This window comes from Aphis gossypii, unplaced genomic scaffold (genome assembly GCF_020184175.1).
Source record: "Aphis gossypii isolate Hap1 unplaced genomic scaffold, ASM2018417v2 Contig00778, whole genome shotgun sequence".
In the NCBI taxonomy this organism is placed as follows: domain Eukaryota; kingdom Metazoa; phylum Arthropoda; class Insecta; order Hemiptera; family Aphididae; genus Aphis; species Aphis gossypii.
This window is the reverse complement of record NW_026083278.1, coordinates 24,491-49,566: the sequence shown is the minus strand read 5'-3', so window position 1 is coordinate 49,566 and position 25,076 is coordinate 24,491. Positions and strand designations below refer to the sequence as shown.

General features: G+C 28.6%; 2 protein-coding genes and 2 pseudogenes across 2 annotated transcripts; 3 read left to right on the top strand and 1 right to left on the bottom strand.

Moving 5' to 3' along the window:
• Positions 1-332: 332 nt before the first annotated feature.
• On the top strand, positions 333-3,062 carry LOC126555283 (uncharacterized; annotated as a pseudogene).
• Positions 3,063-7,978: 4,916 nt separating this feature from the next.
• Positions 7,979-9,054, top strand: LOC126555280 (uncharacterized). The gene has a single exon (XM_050210225.1). The coding sequence runs from the start codon at positions 8,302-8,304 to the stop codon at positions 9,052-9,054; it is 753 nt and encodes a 250-aa protein (XP_050066182.1). The 5' UTR covers positions 7,979-8,301.
• Positions 8,964-9,880, top strand: LOC126555281 (uncharacterized). The gene has a single exon (XM_050210226.1). The coding sequence runs from the start codon at positions 9,076-9,078 to the stop codon at positions 9,814-9,816; it is 741 nt and encodes a 246-aa protein (XP_050066183.1). The 5' UTR covers positions 8,964-9,075; the 3' UTR covers positions 9,817-9,880.
• A 5,127-nt stretch (positions 9,881-15,007) lies between these two features.
• Positions 15,008-18,684, bottom strand: LOC126555282 (uncharacterized; annotated as a pseudogene).
• Between the last annotated feature and the right edge of the window lie 6,392 nt (positions 18,685-25,076).

The following is a 25,076-nucleotide window of genomic DNA, read 5'->3' as shown; positions in this document are numbered from 1 at the left end:
ACAAATTGAAGAAATGTATGAACGGCGTGAAACAAATTTTACCGATGCAGACGAAGAAGAAAAGATATACAAAGCAAAAATAAGAATAATAAACCAAATAATTAAAAAATTAAAAGATGAAAAAAAACACTTAAACTTAACTATGAAAAATCACAATATGCATTATTTAAATCTGAATTAAGTATACGCAATTGTTTAAATTCACTGCACAAACAATTAGAATCTTTGAATCTAGACTAAAACTATTCTAAAACTTTGCTATATTTATCATATAATAATATACATTAAATAATATAATGAAATTCAATGTAACAAAGTATTTTCGTAAAAATTCAAGGTTGACACGTACCACAACAATGTATAATTCTACATGTCAGCTTTGAGTTATGTTCCACAGAAGTGATTGTACGGTACGTACGTTTGGTCTATGTGCGTAAATGGCAAAGTTCCAGCGTTGTGAATGAATCGCACCATCGTTGCTGTTCACTGCGCATACCACTATCATGACCCTACAACGCGTTCGTATAATCCGAATCCGATCACGTTCGGTGGCTGTGACATGTCATTGAATAACATACTTTAATTAAATTTCCTGTAATATTCTGGTGAAATAATAATTAAAACGTACACTACAATAAGCTGAATATCTGATACACTAATAATTAAAACATTAATCACTTAGGAATATGAACAAATGTATTATTATTATTATTTTTTTAATATAAATTTATTTACAGTTACAAAATGAAAAGAAATACAATCACTAAACGTAGACGGATGGAATCAACTGCTGAGAGTGAACTTGTTGAAATTGAGAGATTTAAAAGCTGTTCGAGAACGTTTATTGTTAAGAACAAGGAAGAAATAATAGACTACCATGTATTTTTTAGTTATGTTTCTGAAATGTTAATTTCTAAGCTAACACAATCAAGTCAGCAGTCAGCAATTAAATTTATTTACATGTTGATAGCACGTATGAACAACTTTTAACGAATGAAGTACAAGATATGTCATTTAAAACAACAAACGTATTAGCATGTAAATCATCCAATTTTAATAGCTTATTAAACAAAATGTTTAACAAACTATTATCTGAGGAAGAACAGTTTATATCAAAAAAATCAGGCTGGTCACTTAAATCTATAGATTGTATACAACTACGAATTAATAAAGTTAATCCTCTTAAAGGAGGAAGTACATATTTAGATTTACCTAGTCATATTAAAAAAAAAAAGCAGTTATAAATGTAAAAAATAACGATAACGAATGTTTCAAGTATTCAATACTAAGTAAGTACGATAATCGTTTGAATAAATCTCGGTTTAGTAAAAAATATTTTGATATGTTAGAAAAAAAAAGTGGACTAAATTTTAAATGCATCGATTTTCCAACACCTATAACTCAGTTAAAAAAATTTGAAAAAATAAACGATGTATCAATTAACATTTACAGCTTAGATGATAAAAATGTAATTTACCCATTACATATAACCAATATTGAAAAAAAAAAATCATTTTGACCTATTTCTATTTAATGATAATAATACATCTCATTATTGTTATATTAATAACTTCTCAAGGTTTATTAGAAGTCAAAGAACTAAAAATTGCTCAAAGTTGATTATATGTAAGAGATGTTTTACTAGTTTTGGTAATAAACCGTGTAAAAGCAAACTTTGGGGTGAATCAGGTTTAATTAGACATAAGCAATTGTGTATTAAAAATAAATTAGGAAGACCTATAATGTTTGAAGAAGGAGATGACGATTTCATATACTTCAAAAACTATAAAAATACTCAACGAATTCCAATTGTTATATACGCCGACTTCGAATGTATTTTAAACCGAAAACAACCTGTTAAATTCATTCAAAGTGGTAAAAAACCAAAAACTAATATTACACATTTACATAAACTTATGAGTTATGGGTTTTATGTAAAAGTTGACTATAATATTATACCAAAAAAATTAATAAAAAAGTTTGAAATTCCTAGAAAAGTAGTAATTTATAGAGGTAAAAATGCAGCAAAAAAATTTATGAATAGTATGATTAGTATAGGAAATAAAATTAATAATATTTATAAAACTAATTTACCAATTAACAAATTAACTTTAAAAGAAGAAAAACATTTTCAAAAAGCTAAGGTTTGTGAAAAATGTTTATTATCATTTAAAGGTAATAATTTGTTAAAAGTTCGAGATCACTGTCATATAACTGGAAATTACACGATGTATTTGTGTAAAATGTAATTTTCAGCTAACTAATCCATCATTTGTACCAATTTTCTTTCATAATCTGACATATGACAGTCACTTCATAATTCGAGAACTTGGTTGTAACGATAAAGATATTCATGTTATACCTAATTCATCTGAAAAATATATATCGTTTAGTAAAGAAATCGCACCAAAATTGAACGTTAAGTTTGTTGATACATACCGTTTTATGGCTGAAAAATTAAGTAAACTAGCAAAAAATTTATCCGAAGATAAGTTGAGGTTTAGAGAAACTATTAAAGTATTTTCTATTAAAGTGTTAGATTTAGTTACACGAAAAGGAGTCTTCCCTTATGAATATGTTGATAGTTGGAGTAAACTTAATGATTCTTTTTTACCTTCAAAGCTTGAATTTTATAGCTCTCTAACCGATGAAAATATTACTGATGACGATTATATACATGCAAAAAATGTATGGAACGTGTTTAATATAAAGACATTAGGTGAATATAGCGATCATTATTTAAAAACTGATGTTGTAATACTAGCTGACGTGTTTGAAAATTTCAGAGACTTATGTTTTATACTCTTGAACTAGATCCTGCTCATTATATGACTGCTCCGGGATTTGCGTATGACTGTATGCTTAAATATACTAAAATCGAATTAGAAAGGTTAAAATGTCCTAACATGCTTTTGTTTATCGAGAACTCTATTCGTGGTGGAATAACTCAATCAACTAAAAGATATGCTAAAGCAAACATACCAAATATTGAAGGATTGAATTATAATTCTAATGAACCGATTACATGGATAACATATCTTGATTGTGTAAATTTATATTGAAAGTCTATGTTGACAGAATTACCTTTTAAAGATTTTGAATGGGTTGATGACTTAAACATAGACGTAACTAAAATTGCTGATGATTCTGAAGTTGGATATATATTAGAAGTTGATGTCGACTACCCTAAAAATTTGCATAAAACTCATAATGATTTCCCGTTTTTACCGTTAAACGAATGTCCGCCATATTCTAAAGTTAAGAAATTGTTAACTACACTATTACCGAAAAAAAACTATATTGTTCATTACAAAAATTTAAAACAAGCTATTTCACACGGTCTTAAACTTGTAAAAATTCATCGTGCTATCCGATTTTCTCAAAAGAAATGGATGTCATCGTACATTGAATTCTGTACTAAAATGAGAACAGAAGCTAAAAACGAGTTTGAAAAAGAATTCTGGAAGCTTTTAATTAATAGTGTTTTTGGAAAATGTATGGAGAACGTTCGAACAAGAACTTCTATAAAACTGGTTTCATCGGGAAAAAAAGCTAATAAATTAATGGCAAAAACTAATTTTAAGGATAGAACTATATACTCTAAGAATCTTATGGCTATTCATCAACATAAGGAAACTATTAAATTCGATAAGGCGATTTATGTAGGATCTGCAATTTTAGACGTTTCGAAAACTTTTATGTATGATTTTCATTATAATGTAATGAAAAAGAAATATGGTAGAAAAATTAGTTCTTTATATTCGGATACAGATTCGTTGATATATACCATTCAAACAAAAAATTTTTTCGATGATTTAAAAAATGATTTATTGCCATATTTTGACACATCTAATTATCCTAAAGACCATTATTGCTTTAGTGAAATTCATAAAAGCCAACCAGGATTCTTCAAGGACGAACTTAAATCAATAATTCTTAAAGAATTCGTTTCATTAAGACCGAAATTATACGCTTATAAAACCATAGATGATACTGTAGAAAAAAAAGCAAAAGTGTAAAAAAAATATATAAAAAAACCATATGAAATTTATTGATTAAATAGAGATATTAAATGCTTTTATCAACCATAGATCTGTTGAGAAAAAACAATCTCACAGAAACATGAACTTCATTCAATCGAATAAACATGTTGTTCATTCAAAAACAATGAACAAGCTTGTTCTCAGTGCCAATGTCGATAAAATATATAATGAATGATGGGATAAATACATTGGCGTATGGTCATTACAAACTCACAAAATAATTTATTTAAAAAACTTAATGATTCAACAATCAGTATAAACAGTGTTATCTATCAGTATTATACAACATTCAACAGCTTTATTATTTTCATTGAATAAATTTACCGCTAGGAGCGCTATTATACAACAGTATTATTATTTTTTCATTGAATACATTTATTACTAAATAGCGCTTTCTATTTATATCGATTGCGGATATATTACGTTTTTTAAAATAGACTACGGAGTACTAGGAGAACATGTGAAATAATTAATTTTACTAGATAAAAACCCTTGTATATTTTTTTTATTATAAATGTATCATACATTAAAAAAAAATCTTTATTTTAAATATCTGATGATGTTATCCACGAATTTTGACTCGAATCAAAACCTAGCCATTTAACAAACATTTTATTCCCAACTTTTTTTATAATACGTTCAACCAGGAAGGTGTCTGGAAAATCAGTTAATTTAATTTCCTGTTCATAAAAACCACCTAAGATTATATTGTCTGATCCATCTTTTAGTTGATAAGTTACTGGATTTGTCTGTAAAACTTTTGAAACTGTAAATATTTCCGTTGTCCAATTTGGTGTATATCCTTTACTAAATATATGTTTATACTTAGATATTCTTACTTTGTCATTAACTTTTAATTTTGGTTTGTATAATGTATCATTATTTTGTATTAAATTTAATTTTGTTTGTATCCATTCGAGCTTCATTCGGTGTACATTTGATTGTTCTATGTTTTGTGTTATTATAGTTATGTATAATTTTCGATATTGTATTATACCAATTCCATGTACCTGTTGCAGTAAAATGTTTATATATATTATTTTTAAGAGTTTGTATGACACGTTCAGCCATTGAACACTTGATAACACTGTATGAACTGTAATGTTTAATTTTATATTTTTTCATTAAATTTTGAAATTGAATATTATAAAATTCTGTACCATTATCTGTCTGTAACAATTTTGGATGAGCTTTTTTCAATATATTAAACATACCATTTGTACATTCCTTTGATGTTTTATTTTTCAACGCTTCCACCCAAACGTACTTACTATATGTGTCTATGACAACTAAAATATATTTAAAACCATAATTCTGTCTAGAATGAGATTGCATATCTATTAAATCAGCTTGCCAGAGGTCGTCAATAAACCGCGTTATTACACTACGTCTAGGAAATATTTTTCTCGCTGGTCGATGAAGCTCATTAGCTATACTCTCTAAGGTTGTCATTAAATAAAATATTTCTTTCACGTAATTCTTCTAAAATAGATATTATTTCATTATTAACACCAGTATTACCAACACTTTGTGATGATGTTAAAAGATTTAATCTAGTTACTAGTTCATTCGGGTCGTCATAATAAACTAATTGTGTTTGCGGTATTACATCTTTATATAAACCTGAACCTTTCTTAGGCTGCGGTGTTAAAGTAAAATTAAACATATTTTCAACTGCGGGATCTGTAACTATAGAACTGTTTGCTTCTGGATTAAAATAAAATGGTTCGTTTTTCATAGTCGTATCATCATTAACATTACTACGTTTAGCGTTCGAACTAGATAAATGATCCTTAATTGGTGTTAAGTTAATTTGAGGAGATCTAAGGTTATTAATTTTAGCTATATGTTCGTTTAACTGTTTTTCTTCATGTTTTATTCGATCATACAGAGGTTTTACAACGACTGACCATTTATGATACTTTGAGGTTTTAGGTTTCCCATCTTCTTTTAAATGAACTCCAGTAGTTTTCAAAATGTTGTAATAGTTTTCTATATCTTCTATAGTTGTTTTTTTCGGTTCCTTCTCACATAATAAAGACCATAGTCCTATAGTCCAAGGATAGTATTTATCGAGCAGCTGTAAGTTACCATGACTAAAAGTTATAGTATGTTTTCCAATTTTATATGAATCACTGACTTTATCATAATACATACCGTAGGATTTATCGTATCATTTTATTGTAGAACGTTTGTTATTGAAAAAATGTTCAAATGATGAATTTAATTCATCGTCATCATCTTCGTTACTAGAGCATATGGTTTCTATTTTTTTTAATTCAGTTGGTTGTGAGTTACATAAAGTATTTTTTTCTGTCCGTGTACTTAATGGTTCGATTATTGGCTTAAATACATCACGGTAATAGTTGTCAGAATCTATAACACCACGTTTCATTTCCATTATTTTCCTTTTAATATTTTTTTTTGATGCTATTAAATTTTCTAACAAAACTTTTTCTTTGTTCATTGTAAATTATAAACACAATATAACTGTATCGGATGACTACTGATAGCACTATGTACGGTATAACAGTACTATGGTGTATATATATATATATAAATTATTTTATTTTAATAAACGTATGGAAACCGCATCTATATCTTCCTTCATTCATTTCCCGAGTTTTATCGATAACCAAAAACCCGTAATCACTGTGATTCCAACAGAAATGACACATTTTCCGAAATTCTGAGAAATCCATATCTGCAGACGAATGATCGTTAAATATATGTCGTAAATTTGTATCATCTTGTTTCAGTATTATTAAAAAAATTGAGTTATCTCTTACTAACTGTTTTGGTATTTTAGAATACGTTTGCGCCAAATAAAATACAGAGCTAGCACCTGAATGTCTGCAAATGCTGAAATATTCTCTGATTACAGATTGTGGTCCACATATAACATCATCAAAAATTATAATAGACTTTGTCTTAGTTAAGTTCGGTTTTATGACCTTATCAACGCTAGTAAATATGAAAAAATTAGCACCTTTTACATCGTCTATTATTTTTTTTAATAAAACATATTTTTCCTGATTGGAGGTTTTAGAGTATAAATAAATATTTTCAAATCTTAACCCATTTGCATGTGTGATCAGATTGTACATTATATTAGTTTTTCCTGATCCGCTGGGGCCGACTAGTATAGCACGTATAGTATCATTTAATAACGAACCGTGTCTTGATGGTCTTTTTGCCATCTGAACATCTACATTTATAACCTCTAATTTATCTTTTTGATCAATCAAATCCATTTTTTCTTATATATACTCTAGAATTTTCAATTGTTTATCAGTTATAGATGACGCGTTCAACTCGTAAGTTAAAATCAAACAAGACTGGCAAAGAATTTGTAAACTCCCTTATAAATAGTCTCCCAGTTGAAGCCCATGTTTCAGGCTTGTAGTCAATATTGTGGTCCTGGTACGAAATTAAATATTGAAAGGAATATGAAAATATTATTATTTTTTTATTGAAAGGAATAAAAATTTAGGCGATAGACATAAAGCTGATAAAGTGTTAGAAAATCGTGCTTGGGAAAGATATAAAGCAAAAGACACTCTTAGAAAAGAGAAATTGTTTGTGTACGCGGTAACAAACACGATGAAAGCTAAAAGAAAAATAGGTATGGGTTGTAAAGGTAAACGGAAACGTGTTACAAAAAACAATAGTATGCTAACTGCGAAGAAAAAAAGAACCTCGAAGAAAAAGAATAGTGGTAAAAGGTTGATTCCCATCCCAGGACAGTCAGGAGGTGTAGTTCCCTTAATACCTATATTTGCAGGATTGTCAGCACTTGGTAGCTTAATGTCTGGAGGCGCTAATGTATACAACGCAATTCAAAATTCAAAAAGTAAAAAAGGCAATGGTTTATATTTAAACAATAATGGGTTGAGAAAAAAAAAATAATGATTACGCTACCTGACAGACCGCTTTCGACCCAAGATATTATAAAATACGTAAGAAAGTTGAAAATCAATCATTTCCGTGGAGTCTTTTCACGTGATAGCTTGCCTAAAAAACCGCACGTCATTGAATGTGGCATATTAAACTTAGACATATCTTCAGGCGACGGGAGCCATTGGGTAGCGTTTCATAAAAATAAAGATAAAGTCATATATTTCGATAGTTTTGGCGATTTACCTCCACCAATTGAATTACAACGTTATTTTAAAAAGTTTAAAATAGTATATAACTATTCTAACTATCAAGACTTTAATACATTCAACTGTGGACATTTATGTCTTGAATTTTTACAATGCATGAATCTCTTACACTAAGTTTAACTGGAAATTCGACTGTATTGACTGCAAATTATTTTCCATGTCTAAATGTTTACGAGGATTCAGAAAAAGCTTTGTTATCTTTGCAAACGTTCAATTCATTTCCAAATATTATAAATGCAATTAATAACCGACTGAAAATAGAAGTAATTCCTTCAAAGAGAAATAAATATAAATTGCATACTTTTGAATTTTGTTTGGAAGAAGGATGCTATGAAATAGAAGATATTAACAATAAAATTGCAAAAGAGTTATCCCAAGTTAATAACAACTACGGAACACAGCTAGCATTCAGTGTACGTATTGATCCTTTTGATTTTAAAACGTATATAAAATGTAATGGAATACTTCAGTTCAATACTCCACATAGTATAGCACCTGTTTTTGGGTTTAAAAAGATAAGATGTGGACCGTTTCATGAAGCTCGTCGATCGGATAAAGCGACCAATTTAAACACGATTAACTCTATAAAAGTATTGTGCAATATAGCACATGGGTCATTCAACAACCAACTTCAAAGTCATTCGATATATGAGTTTTTCCCGAGTGGGAGAACAGGAACAAAGGTTGTTCAATCTCCGTCAAACCTTATATATTACAGATTAAACAAAACAGATATTAATTTAATAACTGTTCAGTTAGTTGACCAAAACAATAATCCAATTGACAATTTTAACGAGACGTTGACAGTTGTTCTGCATATTAAACGTCACGGATCTCATTATTAAATTTATATCTTAGATTTTGTAATGTACGAGTCAGTTACTTTAAGTTTAACTGGGAATGCTACCATATTATCCGTAAATTATTTTCCGTCTATAAACCTTTACGAGGATTCAGAAATAGCTTTGTTATGTTTACAGTCATTTAATTCATTCCCAAATATTAATGAAAATAATAATAAATTTTCTATACAAATAGTTGACGATGAAAACAATAATACTCCTATGATGTGTTATATTAAATTGGAAGAGGGATGTTATGAAATTGAAGATATTAATCAACGAGTTAAGAAGCAAATAGATGACTATAATAGTGAAAACTTAACCAAATTAACATTCGATATTTCGGTTGATCCTAATGATTTCAGATCATATATAAAATGTAATGGGATACTACACTTTGAGATTCCATTTAGTATGGCACCTGTATTTGGTTTTAAAAAAAGACAATATAAACCAGAGTATGCAATTCATCGATCGGAAAAAGCAGTAAATTTAAACACAATTAATTCTATAAAAGTAATGTGTAATATAGCTCAAGGATCATTCAACAACCATCTACAAAGTCATTCGATTTACGAGTTTTTCCCGAGTGAGAGGACAGGATCTAAAGTAATTCAGACACCGCCAAATTTAATATATTACAAATTGAATAAAACAAATATTGATTCGATAACCGTTCAGCTAGTTGATCAAGATCATAATCCGATTGATAATTTTGGTGAGGCATTGACAATCGTGTTACATATTAAACGTTACGGATCTTGATATGGGATTAAAATTCAATATAAATCCGCTACTTCGGATCAGTTCAACTAGTCATAAGACTAAAGTGGTACCGTTAACATCAAATAAAGTAAAAAAATTGACGTTGACAAATAAAAAAATTTTACAAGCTCTAGGTTATCAATTAAAGCAAAATGCCTGAAAGTGATATTTTAGATATAAGTTCGCGGTATGAAACGGATTCTAAAATAACAAAAATTGAATATCATTCATACACACCGTATACTACATCATTTAATAATAACGACGAAATACGTATATCAATTTAGCAAACAGATGTTTATCCGTATTTACACGAAAGCTTTATTTTTCTGGAAGGAATGTTTTCGGAACCTGACAAAGTTAAACTATCTAATAACGGTTACTCTTATCTCTTTGAACAAATACGGTTGGAAATGAATGGTATAGAAATTGATAGCACGCGTGTTCTTGGAATCACTAGCTCGTTGAAAGGATACTTATCCGGTACACCAGACAACTATAATTGTTATGAAAATTCTGACTGGAATTTTAAAAACGCAACACAATCAGCAAATGATAAAGGTGAATTTAGTGCTTGCATTCCATTGAAATATTGGCTAGGTTTTTTTGAAGACCATAGAAAAGATTAGTTAATTCTAGATTGGAATTAATATTAACTCGAAGTCATAGTGATTTAAATGCATTAAGGTTGAAAAGTGGTATAAATAATACTACAGTCAAAGTTACTTTAAACAAAATAGTATGGAAGGTTCCGCATATTACTGTTGACGATGGAGAAAGGTTGAAATTATTGAAACTTGTAGAAAAAGAAAAATTTGTTTATTCCTTTCAGATCTTTTGAAACTTTTGAATATCCTGAACTAGGAACCGCTAAAAAAGTTGTATGGAATTTGAAAACTGCATCGAAATTAGAAAAACCGCGATTTATAATAATCGGATTGCAAAAAGAGCGTAAAAATACGTTAGAAAAAGACTGTAGTATTTTTGATCATTGTAATCTAACAAACGTTAGAGTATTTCTGAACTCAATACCTTATCCGTACGATAATTTGAATTTAGATTTTACAAAAAATAATTTTACCTTATTATATGATATGTATACATCATTTCAAGAATCGTACTATGAAAAAAGTATACGAAATCCGATATTGAGTCCTTCTACTTTTCTTTCAAACGCTCCAATTATAGTCATTGATACTTCGAAACAGAACGATTCAGCCACAACCTCAGCAGTGGATGTACAATTAGAAATTGAAGCTTCAGAATCGCTTACAGGTGTAACTGCTTATTGTTTATTGATTCATGATCGTATTGTAGAATATGTACCTTTTACTAGAGAAGTAAGAAAACTTGTGTAAACAATTTATAATAATAAAAAAGTTTATTTAATAATTTTGCGTTCTTTTCTTGAAATAATTATTTCAGTAGGTGGACAATATATATGTTAACACCATATTGTGTTACACGGTAAATCTGAGTTAGCGTAACATTTAAACAAAAAAAATTGAGATTTTTTTTGTTACACAGTGAACGTGTGTAGAAATCTCATTGTAAAAAAAGGTGCTCAGAACATACATTAGGGTTTTTTGAGAATTTTGTTACACGGTGGAGCATGTAGAAATGCCCCCTGTAAAAAAAGTGCTCAGAACATACAAATATATACTACTATAATTTTTATATTAATAACCGTAATTATTTCATAGCGCTCATTTCCATAAAATTGCTAAAGTGATATTATATGAATATAAAATTGTTTAGGGTGTGCAATTAAATATTAACGAATAAATAATTTAAATATTGAAATATATAATATATATATATATATATATATATATATATTAATTTATATGATAATATATCGTATGTTTAGTATAGATTATATAAGAAAAATATTTTATTCAATAATTCATTCTTAATAGGTTTTGTTAAGTATGGTTCTAAATATAATTTGGCTATGGGTATCGCAGTCGGACAGCAGCAGCAGCAGCAGTCATCAAGTGTGTAGTAATTATTATATTATTAAAATGTATTGGAATCGATAATAATAATTGTTATTATTATTTCTATAAGGTTCGGTGGGTATCGTAGATAGTGTTGCACCCACGTCAAATATGAATGATTCCATTCCACAGCAAGCCCCCACTCCCCCCGCCCCGTCAGTTAAACGCGCTAATACCAACTCGACGCGTAACATTGTAAAGTTTAAAAAAGCCCGCATAGGAATGGTTAATACGCCGGGTTTTATCGAACTCGACTCTGCACTTGATAGAACCGTAGTATGGTATTATAGGGGGAATACCGAGAACTGTGTGAGTTATCAGGCGTTTTTAGAATCGATAAAACTCGAGTTGATTGAAAAAATCAATTATTGCGTGCGTATTAACCCGATCAAATATAATTTGAAGTTGGAGAGCGTGTACGCACATAGGGAATTACCAGCCGAGGACAGAGCTTTTAAAACCGTGTCGAGGGAGGCGTACATTCATAGTGATGTGAGTGCTATGGTCGATGAGGACTTTGCAGTGCTCATGTCCGAGGAAGATCGTTACATGAAAAAGGGGTCGGGCTTCACACTATCTAGTATCGATGGCTTACTGCTAGGTATCTATGAACATACCCCTCTTGGAGGGTCTTCGTATATCCAACTCCCAGAAAACATTATGCGGAAAAAGGCCGTCATTAATCCAATGAATATTGACGATGACTGCTTCAAGTGGGCTATTCTAGCCAGACACGCTCCAGTAGTCAACCATAATCGTGTAGGTCAAAACTATTATAACGAAGAGTATCGGTACGATTTTTCCGAACTATCTTCCCCGACACTTATTTCGGAAATCCATATATTTGAACGACGGAATAAGGGGGTGTCGGTAAACGTATATGGATTGAAACCCGGTAAGGGGGGAAAGGTGGGTAAGGGGGGAAAGGGGGAAAAAGTAAGTAAAGGGAGTGTAGTGTATCCAATCAGAGTTGTCGAGAACGAGAAGGCCGAACATTTCGACCTTCTCGTGGTTGAAGGCTCAGAACGAATGCACTATACATACATTTCTAATTTTTCTCGATTGGTGCGAAGTCAGAAAACTTCTCATGAAAGTCGACTTTTTATCTGTAAGAGATGTTTCACATCATTCGATGAGCGGGTTAAAAAAAATACATTGTCTGGTAATGAGGCTCTCCAGCAACATATGCGATTATGCGGGCTTAATAAACCGATTTTACCAGTTGTGCCGGAGGAGGGGAAAGTGCTCAAGTTTAAGGGGAGGGCCAATATGCAGCGTCATCCATTTGTGATATGCGCTGATTTTGAAGCCCTACTCGAAAAACAGACGGAGCGGGTGGGGGCTAGCACTGACAGGATACACGCACATCATCCGATGAGCTACGGGTACTTTGTCAAGGCGGCGGCAGACGTACCCGTAGCGCTGATGGAAAAATACGACATACCGCAAACACCGGTCGTATACCGCGGCTCGGAATCGCGTGACGAGGTGGCCAAACACTTTATCGCCAGTGTCACCGCGCTCGCCACCAGGTTGGGTGATCTACTGAAGGCGACTAATGTGCCGATTTCAATGAGTGTGGAGGAGTTACGTACGCATAACGCGAAGAGTGTGTGTGATATGTGCAAGTTATCGTTCACTGAGACCAGATGGAAAGTCGCCGACCACTGTCATCTGTCGGGACGGCTGAGACATACGCTCTGCTCGCCGTGCAACCTCATGCTCGTCACACCCAAGTTTGTGCCGTGCTTCCTTCACAACCTCTCGAAATATGACGCACATTTTATCGTGACCGAACTCGGTTACGATAAGGAGTCGATAACGGTGATCCCCAACACCGAGGAGAACTACATTTCGTTCTCGAAGCGCGTCATGCCCGACTTCAGTGTGAGGTTCTTGGACTCGTGTCGGTTCATCCCACATAACATACTAACCTTGAATGAGCTTTAAATTAATATTGCTATTTGAATGTTCATGCTTAAATGAATGTTAGGTTTTGGTTGAATTATGATCGTTTTAATATGAAATAAACCTTGCATAAATCTCATTTGAACCAAAAAAAAATATCAAATCAACACTTAGTCCTCAATGTTGGTTTAGTGTTAAAAAATAAGGTTTATTAAACCTAAGTTCATGGTTTAAATTTATATTTATACAAGGCTTGTTAAACCTTAATATTAATTATTCTCAATGAATATTTGATACTTATTGAACCTCTCAATATCTTTTTTTAAATTTTATGCAAATTAATCCTTATAATTATATACATATAAAAATATAGCTTAATTCAACTTTTAACTATCTATACATTAAATTCCATCCATTTAATCCGTTTGTTTTACCTTTTATTGAGTATATAATTCAATAAATTATAATATTACCTATAATGATGAGATTTAGTAAACAAAAGAAGACACAACCAACAAAAAACAAATAATAATACACGGTAATAAATAATATTTTATTTTCAAATTATATTATTACTTTTAAGTATTAGTTCTAACTTTTAGAAATGAAATATTATTATTATTCAGTATACAAATAACTAGAAAAATCAATGCAAATGATAAAATTTAATAAATAGCAACTATAGCTAACAAAAAATGTTTGATTATATACAAATTAACAAATTACATAATATATTATATAAATTATGTGTTACATAAAATATTAAAATTAAAAATAAACAAAGTTAAAAACTATTGTATCATTAAAAAAAAAAAAAATGTATTTTAACAAATGATAATAACTGTACCTATGTAATCGAGCTAGCATAGTAAGAGTATTTACTACTTAATACATACAAATTAGAACTTGAAAAGTATATAAAAAAAAATATAGACAAATCTACTGTAATATCAGTACAATATAATATAATGTAATATATCATTAATATAAATATACACATTTTTAATAAACAAATAATAAATATTAATTATCATAATATGCAAAAAAGAATCAAAATTTAAAAATCTTATGTTAAAATATTATAAATGGATATTGTAAAAAGAAAAGATTTAAGAACAACGGTAGTAATAACATGTATACAATTAATATAAAACATCTTGTATAATTATATATTTATGTAAATTATTATAATATACAATAAATCTTTAAATTGAGAATTACATTTTTAAACTAGTGTATGTATACCTATATATATATACATATATTTAATATTTAGTGAGGAGCAGTAAAAATGTAATTGAATGAAACTGCAGTTAAAAATAATTATAATAAGATAATATGATGTAGGTATAAACATTAAAACCAAAAATAATTTTTAAAAAAATCAATCACTAGTTTTATTCTTTATTTTAAATGGAGTCTGAATAAGAACATACTTTATGACTTGTTCTATTTCGTTGGATGCATTGTCAGACAAAGCAAATTTTTTTATAGTTTTAACGGATTCTAAAAATTAAAATTCATTAGAAATAAAAACTACAATAATGTAATTTAAGTTCCTTACCAAATATAACATTCTTGACCAGTAACTTATCGAAAGGACGTTTTTTATTTCCGCGGCCATTATAGGAAAATTTACATAATAAGTCAGGTGTAAATAGCAAGGTCATAATTCGTTTTACCATACATTTAATAGACTTTCCACCAACCGATGATAAACGTAGAACCTTAATACAATATATATAATTATTGCACTTAATTAATATTAATATATTTAAAAAATAATGTTAAGATATTATATACGACATACCAACCGATTCCGAAAATTTTTATCATTAGATAAATCACTTTCAAATGTTTCAAGCTTTTCTTCATTTTCGATTGGTAATCTATCATCTATAATGAATGTATCAAAAACACCAGAGTCTTTAGTCTTTGTCATAAAATTTTCTTCACTGTTTTGAATAAGTATGTCTAATTTTTCATGAATTGAACGTATTTCATACTTCATTGTTATCATATAATTCAATAATCTTGTATACTGATCATCTGTTAAAAAAAATGTAAGTAAATACAATATTTCTTAAGTATCTAGTTGGTAGGATAAAGCAAAAAGAAATACAGCAGCTATATTATTTTGTAAGCCTTATAATAATTATCCTAACCAAGAGTTTATTGTTGTTTAAAATTTAAAGATGAGATCTTAAATAGTTTCCCAATGATATTATTGTCATAAACACACATTTAAAATGAAATTTTAATTCAATAATAATAATAAGAACAATATATAGATCAAAATACTATTTCAAATTATTTATATGTATCATAATTATGTATTACCTATTTGAACAGTTTTTTTCTTGGTAGATGAAAATGAGCTATGTGCCTTTGGAAAACTATAATCATCTATAAATTATAATAACATAAAAATAAATTATTAAATAGACACATTTTTATAGTTATTAATAAGAACATTTTTAAGGTTACTGCTCGTATTATAAGTTTGTTTGCACTATATTTGACTAGAAAATTAACTACAGTAGATGCTCGATTAGTCAAAATTCAAGGGAATGACATTTATTTAGACTTATCGAGGTTTTACTATAATTCAAGCTCAAGTATTGGATAAAATAAAAATGCAATAAACTAATAGTAACTATGAAATATATTAAATTTAAGTACAATAAATAACAAACCATACCAGAAAATGAAGTTTTTGAAAACATAATTGGACTGTTGTTTAAAACAATAGTTTGAGAAGTATCCAAGTCTGAAAATATTAATTTTCTGTTAGCTCCTTAAACAAATATATTAATAAAACCAATTAATTTATAATAATAAAAAATACCAATATATACAACCAAACATATTATAATGCAAGTAGTATACATTAAAAGTAATAATTTGAAGACTAAAAATATAGGAAATAAATACCAGATGATAAATGTGATTTGTCTTTATGAATACTGGTGTCGACCAGTTTTTGAGAAGATAAAGCTGTGGTGGTAGCCAAAGAAGTTTTATCTGCTTAAACAATTTAAATAATGTTATTAATTTATATTTATTATATAAGGTAGAAAATTAAAAATTATATATTAATAAAATATATTATGATAAACATTACTATTCGTAAAATCAATGCTGTCGATTACTTTACATGAATTAGAGTCTTCAGTAGAGTTCAAAATGTCATCATTTATTAAACTACTATGAATAGTTGGTTTTAGAGGTATAACTAAAAATACAATAAATATTTAATTGAGAACAAAAATAATAAATAGTTTATAAGTACTATATTTTATAGCTACAGATGTATTTTAAAAACTAATGAACTATTTACCAGATGAAGAGCCAACAGAAATTTTTAAGGGAGACCATCCATTTATTGGTTTTTTATAAATTGAGAGATTTTGCTCAGTCATATCATCATCATATTTAATACACTTAGAAGATCCTTGAATAGTTTTTCTAATTTCAAGTTCATCATCTGCATAAAATCCACCAATAAGTTAAAGACCTACTTACATATGTGTAATAACAAAGGTAGAAATCATTAATTACCTGTAGAACATAATGGTAAACTATCAGATTTAAGTGAAGTATCAGAAATGTCTTCATCTGAAATAAAAAAAACACGATAATTTACTTAGTGTTGTTAGAAATTAAAAGAATAACTATACTCTTCTCAGTGCCCCAAAAAACCAGTTGATCAGAGATCACACAGGCAGCATTATACCTCACACTATAAAATATAGTCAATGATCATTAATAATAATATAATAATATTTGTGGCACTAAACTTAGGTTTCATTTCCAAATCAATATGTAAGTATATAACAATTAATGAATATTTAATGTTTTAAATGTTAAATATATTTATAGGTATTAAACAATTTAAAATTTAAGTTAAAATTTTGTTTTATCATTAAAAAGATAATTTTAACATAAAATTGCTTATGTGAAATAATAAATATACATGATAGTTATTTTATAATTTTAATTTTTAATCAATATAACTTAAAGATTTAAGATATATATAGGTACTCTAAAATAAGTTTAAATAATACCTACTACTAATTTCAATAAAACTAAAAAAAAGGTATGGTAAATATATAAATTATACTTACCAAGTTAAATAAAAGTAGAATAGAAGATTTTTTTTAGTAGAAACTTATTACTATTATATATTTTTATAACGATAAAGGCAAGTATAAAAAATAGTAAAATAATAGTAAAATTATTAGTAAAATAATGGCTATTCACAGAGCTATTCTTATTTTCTTTTTAAATTTAGTTTCTTCAGAACATGATGAAAGATCAGATTTCGATTTTGCTATGTTACATTTTCTGATAGCTTTTGTATAACTGTCTAAATATGAACAAAGTTACTGTGATTACCAAGTAAACTAACTATATTTTTATAAAATCATACAACAATGAATAATGAATTTAAAATAATATACCTACCAATTATACTGGACAAAGCACGAGCCTCAAAAAAATTAAATTCATTTTTATTTGCTTTTATTTTATTTCTTATTGCTCTTTCGACATCTATTTTTTTGGTAGATTTTGGCCATCCACAAATACCTTTTTTAATGTTCAACCATTTTTGAGGAACCACTTCCACCGTGTCATCCATTATAAAATTAACTACCAGCCACATGGTACAAACGTTTGAAGCACAAAACCAAAAATTATGTTTGTTTAAATATTTTGAATAAAATCTGGAACCATATTATAACAATACGTATTGTGAAGTATAAAACTATTATTTTATTGTACATGTATACTTACCAAACCAATGAAATGTTGTTTAGTCGAGGGTGCAATGATGTTATTTAAATTTTAAATTATTCAAAAAAAAAAAATAAAAATAATTTTATTAACAGAAACAAAAATAGTGGTTGCAGCACTGCATCCCGTGTAAGTGTACTGTGTAAATATAATAAATTTGCAAAAAGCCAAAAACTGCTAGTCAGTATCACTATAAAAATAGTAGTACTCGGTAACACTACGAACACTACAAATGGAGAAATAGTTAACACTTAATAGGTACATATATTGATATATTAGGTATATTAACCACGTACGAATTATAAACGCGAAGTATTATACAGCAATACAAGTATACAACACCCGAGACACGAGGTACGAACTACGAAGTACGAAGGTCTATAACTCTAGAAACAATGATTTGAGCTTACAATATCAAAAGTGTATAACGCGTCAACGCTAATTTCGCCGTTGCAATTTTTCATTAGTTCATACTACATAGATGATAAATATTATCGATAACGAATTTGGAATTCCCTGCGCGTCGGCCGGTTCAGCGTATAACATTAGAATTATTTTTATTAAATAGCCGGTCACACGGATTCGACATTCCGATATCGTATTTGTATTTTATTCTGAATAGCAGCTGTTATATAATATTATTATTACCATAGACCTTAAATCTGAATACGGGTAAACACTAAACATCATTATGTTGGTATATGGGTTTGTTTTCTAGGATTAGACATCATATAATAGGAAAACATAAACCCAATCAGCAGCGTTTATACTATATAGTATTTACTATTATATTACACTTCGACTATATAAACTATAAAGTATAAAGTATTATATAACTTTATAATATAGTCGAAGATAATATATAACAGAATAATATTATTATTTATTTTTAATAATCATTGTTAGGTTACATTAATACTGGCAACTTTTACTGCCATAGCGCAATACCACAATATTGAATATAGTTATATGATGATGTACACCAGTCACCAGTACGCTTAATCTGTACAACCCGTCATTATCATAGAATGCGACAGTTTTAAATTTGTAATATTATAATAAATTATAATTTTTAGTTTTTTATTTATTTCTGGCCGGAAGTTGATACTTAATATGAGTCATTCTTTGAGTAAGTCAACCAAAAGGAGGCGGGTTCTTCAAGAAATTGATGAGATATTACCTAGTTTTGACACAGTCTACCATGAATTAGAAGTAGAACTATTAATGCAATTTAATACTCCAGACCCAGTTGATAAAGACAGTGAACTACATTCCGTTGATAATAATGTTGATATGTCAGTTGTTGAAGAACAAAATCAACTATTAGAAGGTATTACACAATAATATAGTTATTATTAGTTATTACAGATAATTTTTAAGCCGCAGGGGCGCATCAAGCGGAGGGGGGGCAAAATAATTTCGATAATATCGTATGTAATATAATAAAAATAAAATATTTAGTGGAATAAGTATTATTTACCTATTTTAGTTTACGGATTTCCACTTCCGGAATGTTTAAAATTATACTGAAAATTAATATTAGGACTATATATTACTTTATTATTATAATTGATAACAGAAATTCCGAGTTGCTCGACTACATTGACCAAGGAGAAAGAATCTATTGATATTACTAAAGAAGATGTTGGTCATGATGAGTCTGCAGATAGCTCAGATGAAGAATTTTGTACTGACTTAATTGATATATCACCTTCAAATCAACTTGCCCAATGGGCTATAAAACATAACATATCTAACGTTGCAACTTCTGATCTATTAAAAATATTAAAAAGTTGCTATGACTCATCATTACCAATCGACAGTAGGACTTTACTTAAAACTGATGTTTCAACTATTAATATTCCTATTAAAGATGTAGAACCAGGTAAATATTACCATTTTGGGATTGCTAATGGAATTAAAAACCATTATATCGAAAAAGACGAAAATATAATTAAATTAGTCATAGGTATAGATGGGTTACCTTTAACTAAGAGCTCAAAAAGCACATTTTGGCCAATTCTATGTTACATACGGCCATTTTCTAAAATTGTATTTCCAATTGGAATTTATTGGGGGTACGATAAACCAACCGATTCTAACGATTTTTTACGGGATTTTTATGATGAGATTGTCAATATCATATCAAATGGTATCCAAATTAAAAATAAATCAGGCGTTATCCGTAATAAACAAGTTGTAATAGATACATTTTGCTGTGACGTGCCAGCGAAGTCGTTTATTTTAAAAACTAAGGGGCATAGTGGTTTTTTTTCGTGTTCCCGTTGTTGTACAGAAGGTGAATATTTAAATAGACGCGTTTGTTTTCCCGATCTAAATTGCTCTGAAAGGACCCACGAAAATTTTGTACAAAAACAACAAGAAGAACACCATATTGGCACCGATTTATCTATTATAACTTGTATTCCGGGAATTGATATTATTAACGTATTTTCATTAGACTATATGCACTTAATATGTTTAGGAGTAACAAAAAAACTTATTACTTTATGGTTAAAAGGTCCCTTAAAAATCCGTTTAAATAGCGTTAAAAGTAAATCTTTGAGCAATAATTTAATTGATCTCAAAAATGTTATACCTATTGACTTTCATCGGAAACCTCGTGGTCTCGATAAACTTCCGAGGTGGAAAGCTACTGAGTTTCGAACTTTTTTATTATATTTAGGACCCGTAGTACTTAAAAATATAATAAATGAAAAATGTTATTTAAATTTTATGTGCTTGCATGTTAGTATTTTCATATTACTTAAATCAAATATTAGTAATAATTTATTAAAGTTTAGTAAAAAGCTATTAAACTATTTTATTAGTAATTTTATTTCTATTTATGGTCGCGAATGGGTATCTCACAATGTACACGCACTGCAGCACTTAAGTGATGACTATTCTCGCTTCGGTTCATTAGACAACTGCAGTGCGTTTCCATTCGAAAATCACATGAAAGTACTTAAAAATATGTACGAAAAAGTAACCAACCTTACAACAAGCGGTTAAACGTTATAATGAATCCATATGTTATAGTCTAAAATCAATTTCAACTGAACCTAATTTAAAAAATTTCACCTTTAAAAATAAACATTGTGAGGGGCCGTTATCAACAGAGTTAAACAATTACTTAAATCATCAATATAAAATACTTATTTTTCATGACACTGAAATTCGGATTCACCACGAAGCTGCAGATAATTATGTACTTATGACCGACGGTAATATTGTAAAAGTTGTAAATATAGTAAGTAAAATATCCAACAACGGTTTTATTTTAGGATATTGTTTTGAAACAAAAGAAGCGTTTTTTAAAAAACCTATGGACAGTTCTAAATTGGACATTTTTACTGTTAATAATTTAAATAATAATTTAAAAAGTTGGTCTGTAGATAATATTAAGTGTAAGTGTATGCTACTAAAAGTGAATTATAATAATAAGACTGTAGCTTTTCCACTTCTTCACACTTATAATATTTAAAATAAACGTCATGCATAATATAATTTTTTAATTAGTAATACATCTACAATTTTGGCATTCCAAATATTATTAATATAAAATAAATATTGTATAATACTTTATAAAATATATGAAATAGCAAGTATATCTATAATTCATTTATGTTTTTTTGTAGTTTTTATATTTATATATATATATATTACGAGTACGAAATCAATCATTTAATTGAGAGTTTAGCTTTATTATTTTGTTTTTTTATTGTACCTGTAAATTATTAAATAATATTATGTATACATATAATTTCATTAATTTTTTTAATCATGTGTGATAATAATCATAAGTTATAAAATATTATTATATTATATATAATTAATCATATTCATACAATCATATTGTATAAAAGTATTATAAAACATTAATTATTTTAATAACTGGACAAATAAATTAGGAACTATTTTAATGTATATAAATATGTATTATACCTGTATTATTATTATTTATTATAATTCTTATTAATTTAATTGTTGTATAATTAACATTTTTATTTGCATTTGTTGTTGATTGAATTATAGTCTTCATAACTTATATTTGTGACTTTTTGAATAATAGAAATAAAATTAGACCAATTATAGTTTATTAAACGGTTATTTTTAGGCATCGCGTAGTCATCGGTCGACGGTTTTATATCTATCTGATCGCCGTGGTACACCTACCTTCCAATTCGTTTATAAATGAGTGATGGCTAAAAGAGCATTGTGTTGGGAAATTGGGGCAATAAAATTAGTTTTAATATTATATAGGTTAGGAATCTGATTATAATAATTGATGTATATCATGCACAAATGGAACGTATTATATTATTTATTTATTTATACTTTATACTAAAATGGGACGCCCGCGATTATATAATATAGCACTACAATATGTATAATAATATATATATACCTCAAATACGAATTTTTATTAAACATTAAATAAATACTTAAACGAATATATTAACAATGCAATTTTAATTTAATGTGTAGATAGTATTAACTTAATACCTATAATTAATGTTTATAGATTTAGGTTTAATAAGTATTATTTATAATACTCAATTTAAAGGTTAGTCATTGTATGTTTATTCGGCATTTAATACAAATTAACTTTTTAATATTTATAATCTAACCTAATTCAAGTGTTTATACAGCATTAAAAATTTACTTAAATGTAAATGTTTAATAATAAACACTAAATCAAGTATGACTGAATCTTATTTTTCGAATCTTCCAAATTCAACTCAACTTCAACGTTTATAGTAGTTTTAACATTGGAAAATGTTATGTATCCTTTATTTTAGTTTTCTATATTTACTTCTTATATTATGATGTATTTAGGCGATAATATCAGGTACAATCATAATATCATAATGTGTCTTGTTTTTTTTTTACAAATCCGGCAATATTGTAATAATATTCATTTTTGTATACACAACTACACGAGAATATAATAATGTTGTTTTTACAGTTTTACAATAGCTGTATAATATATATATATATATATATATAATATATGCTTCGGCATATCAATCGATTTAATATTGCGACAAAGTACTTATTTATAGCGTTGATTCCCGTATTATTTTGAAAGATTTTAGTTCAATTTAATACCGCATTACAGCGATCAGTTGCATGAATCACACAGTATATTGATATTATCAGTGTATGGACTTGGGAAAGCCCATTTTATAAGATTAATATGAAAACATTTTTTTTTTTTTTTTTTATTTTAAAGTAAGACATTCCTAGCCGTTGCAGGCTATCTATATCTATGGATAAAGGACAATTTTAGTTTGTAACTATTTTAAGAGGATAATTATAAATATATAGAAATGGACAGATGTATACAATTAACTTAATAACTAAATAATAAATATTCTAAATATTACAATATGAATATGGTGGTATGGTAACAGATACTTGAGATACTATATAATGCAAAACAATTATAATATGTACAATTAGACTGGAGGTTGATTTTGAATAATGAGGTCATGAGGGCGACCACGTTTTAGACGTCGTTGGAGTGGTGGATGAATATGGAGATTGTAGTGAAGTGATCCTGTTGAGTTGAGTAATGAAGTATGGAATTTTTTTGATAGTGTGCGTATAAGGTCTTCGATTTAACAATTTGGAGGTCTTTGTGAATTTTTTCATTCCGAATGAACCACGGAGCATTTGTAATAGTTCTTAGCACTTTGTTTTGAAATATTTGAACTTTTTTTAGGTGTGTAGCCGAACAATTCCCCCATACTGGACAAGCATAAGTTATTAATGGTAGTAGAAGTTGCTTGTATATTAGGATTGAACATTTTTTTTGGATGGCTGATTTTTTATTTAATATTGGAAATAACATCGATAGACGTTGATATGCTAGTTTTAGTTTTGTTGATAAGTGAGGCCCCCAGGTCAGCCTCTTATCAAGAGTGACTCCGAGGTATTTTACAGTTGGATCCCAAGGTATAGGCACGTTGTCGAATTTTAATGGTGGTGGTGCGGGGTAGCGACGAAGGCTGAAAATGATTGCTGTGCTTTTTGATGCGTTTATTTGAATCTTCCAGTTTTTACACCAATCTGATAGTACATTTAAATGGCTTTGTAGGTTGTGAGTTACCGCTTCTATGTTCCTGGATTCGCTGTAAATTGTCGTATCATCTGCGAAAAGGGCAATATTGGTGCGTGGTGACTGTGGGATATCAGATATATAAATATTAAATAGGATTGGGGCCAGCTTGGATCCTTGGGGTACACCGGCAGTGATAGGCTGGAGGTCAGAGAAGGAGTCGTTTATTTTTACTGAAAATTGTCTGTCCGAAAGAAAGGATTTAATAATATAGAATAAGTATTTTGGTGTTTTTATACTTTTTAATTTGTACATAAGACCTGTGTGCCATACTTTGTCGAAAGCCTTTGATATATCAATAAAGACAGCACCCGTGTGACAGTGTTTTTCAAAGGAGGTGCTGATATGCTCTGTTATACGAAACAGTTGTTGAACTGTTGAATGGTTCGATCTAAATCCAAATTGGAATTTAGGAATAGTGTCTGCGC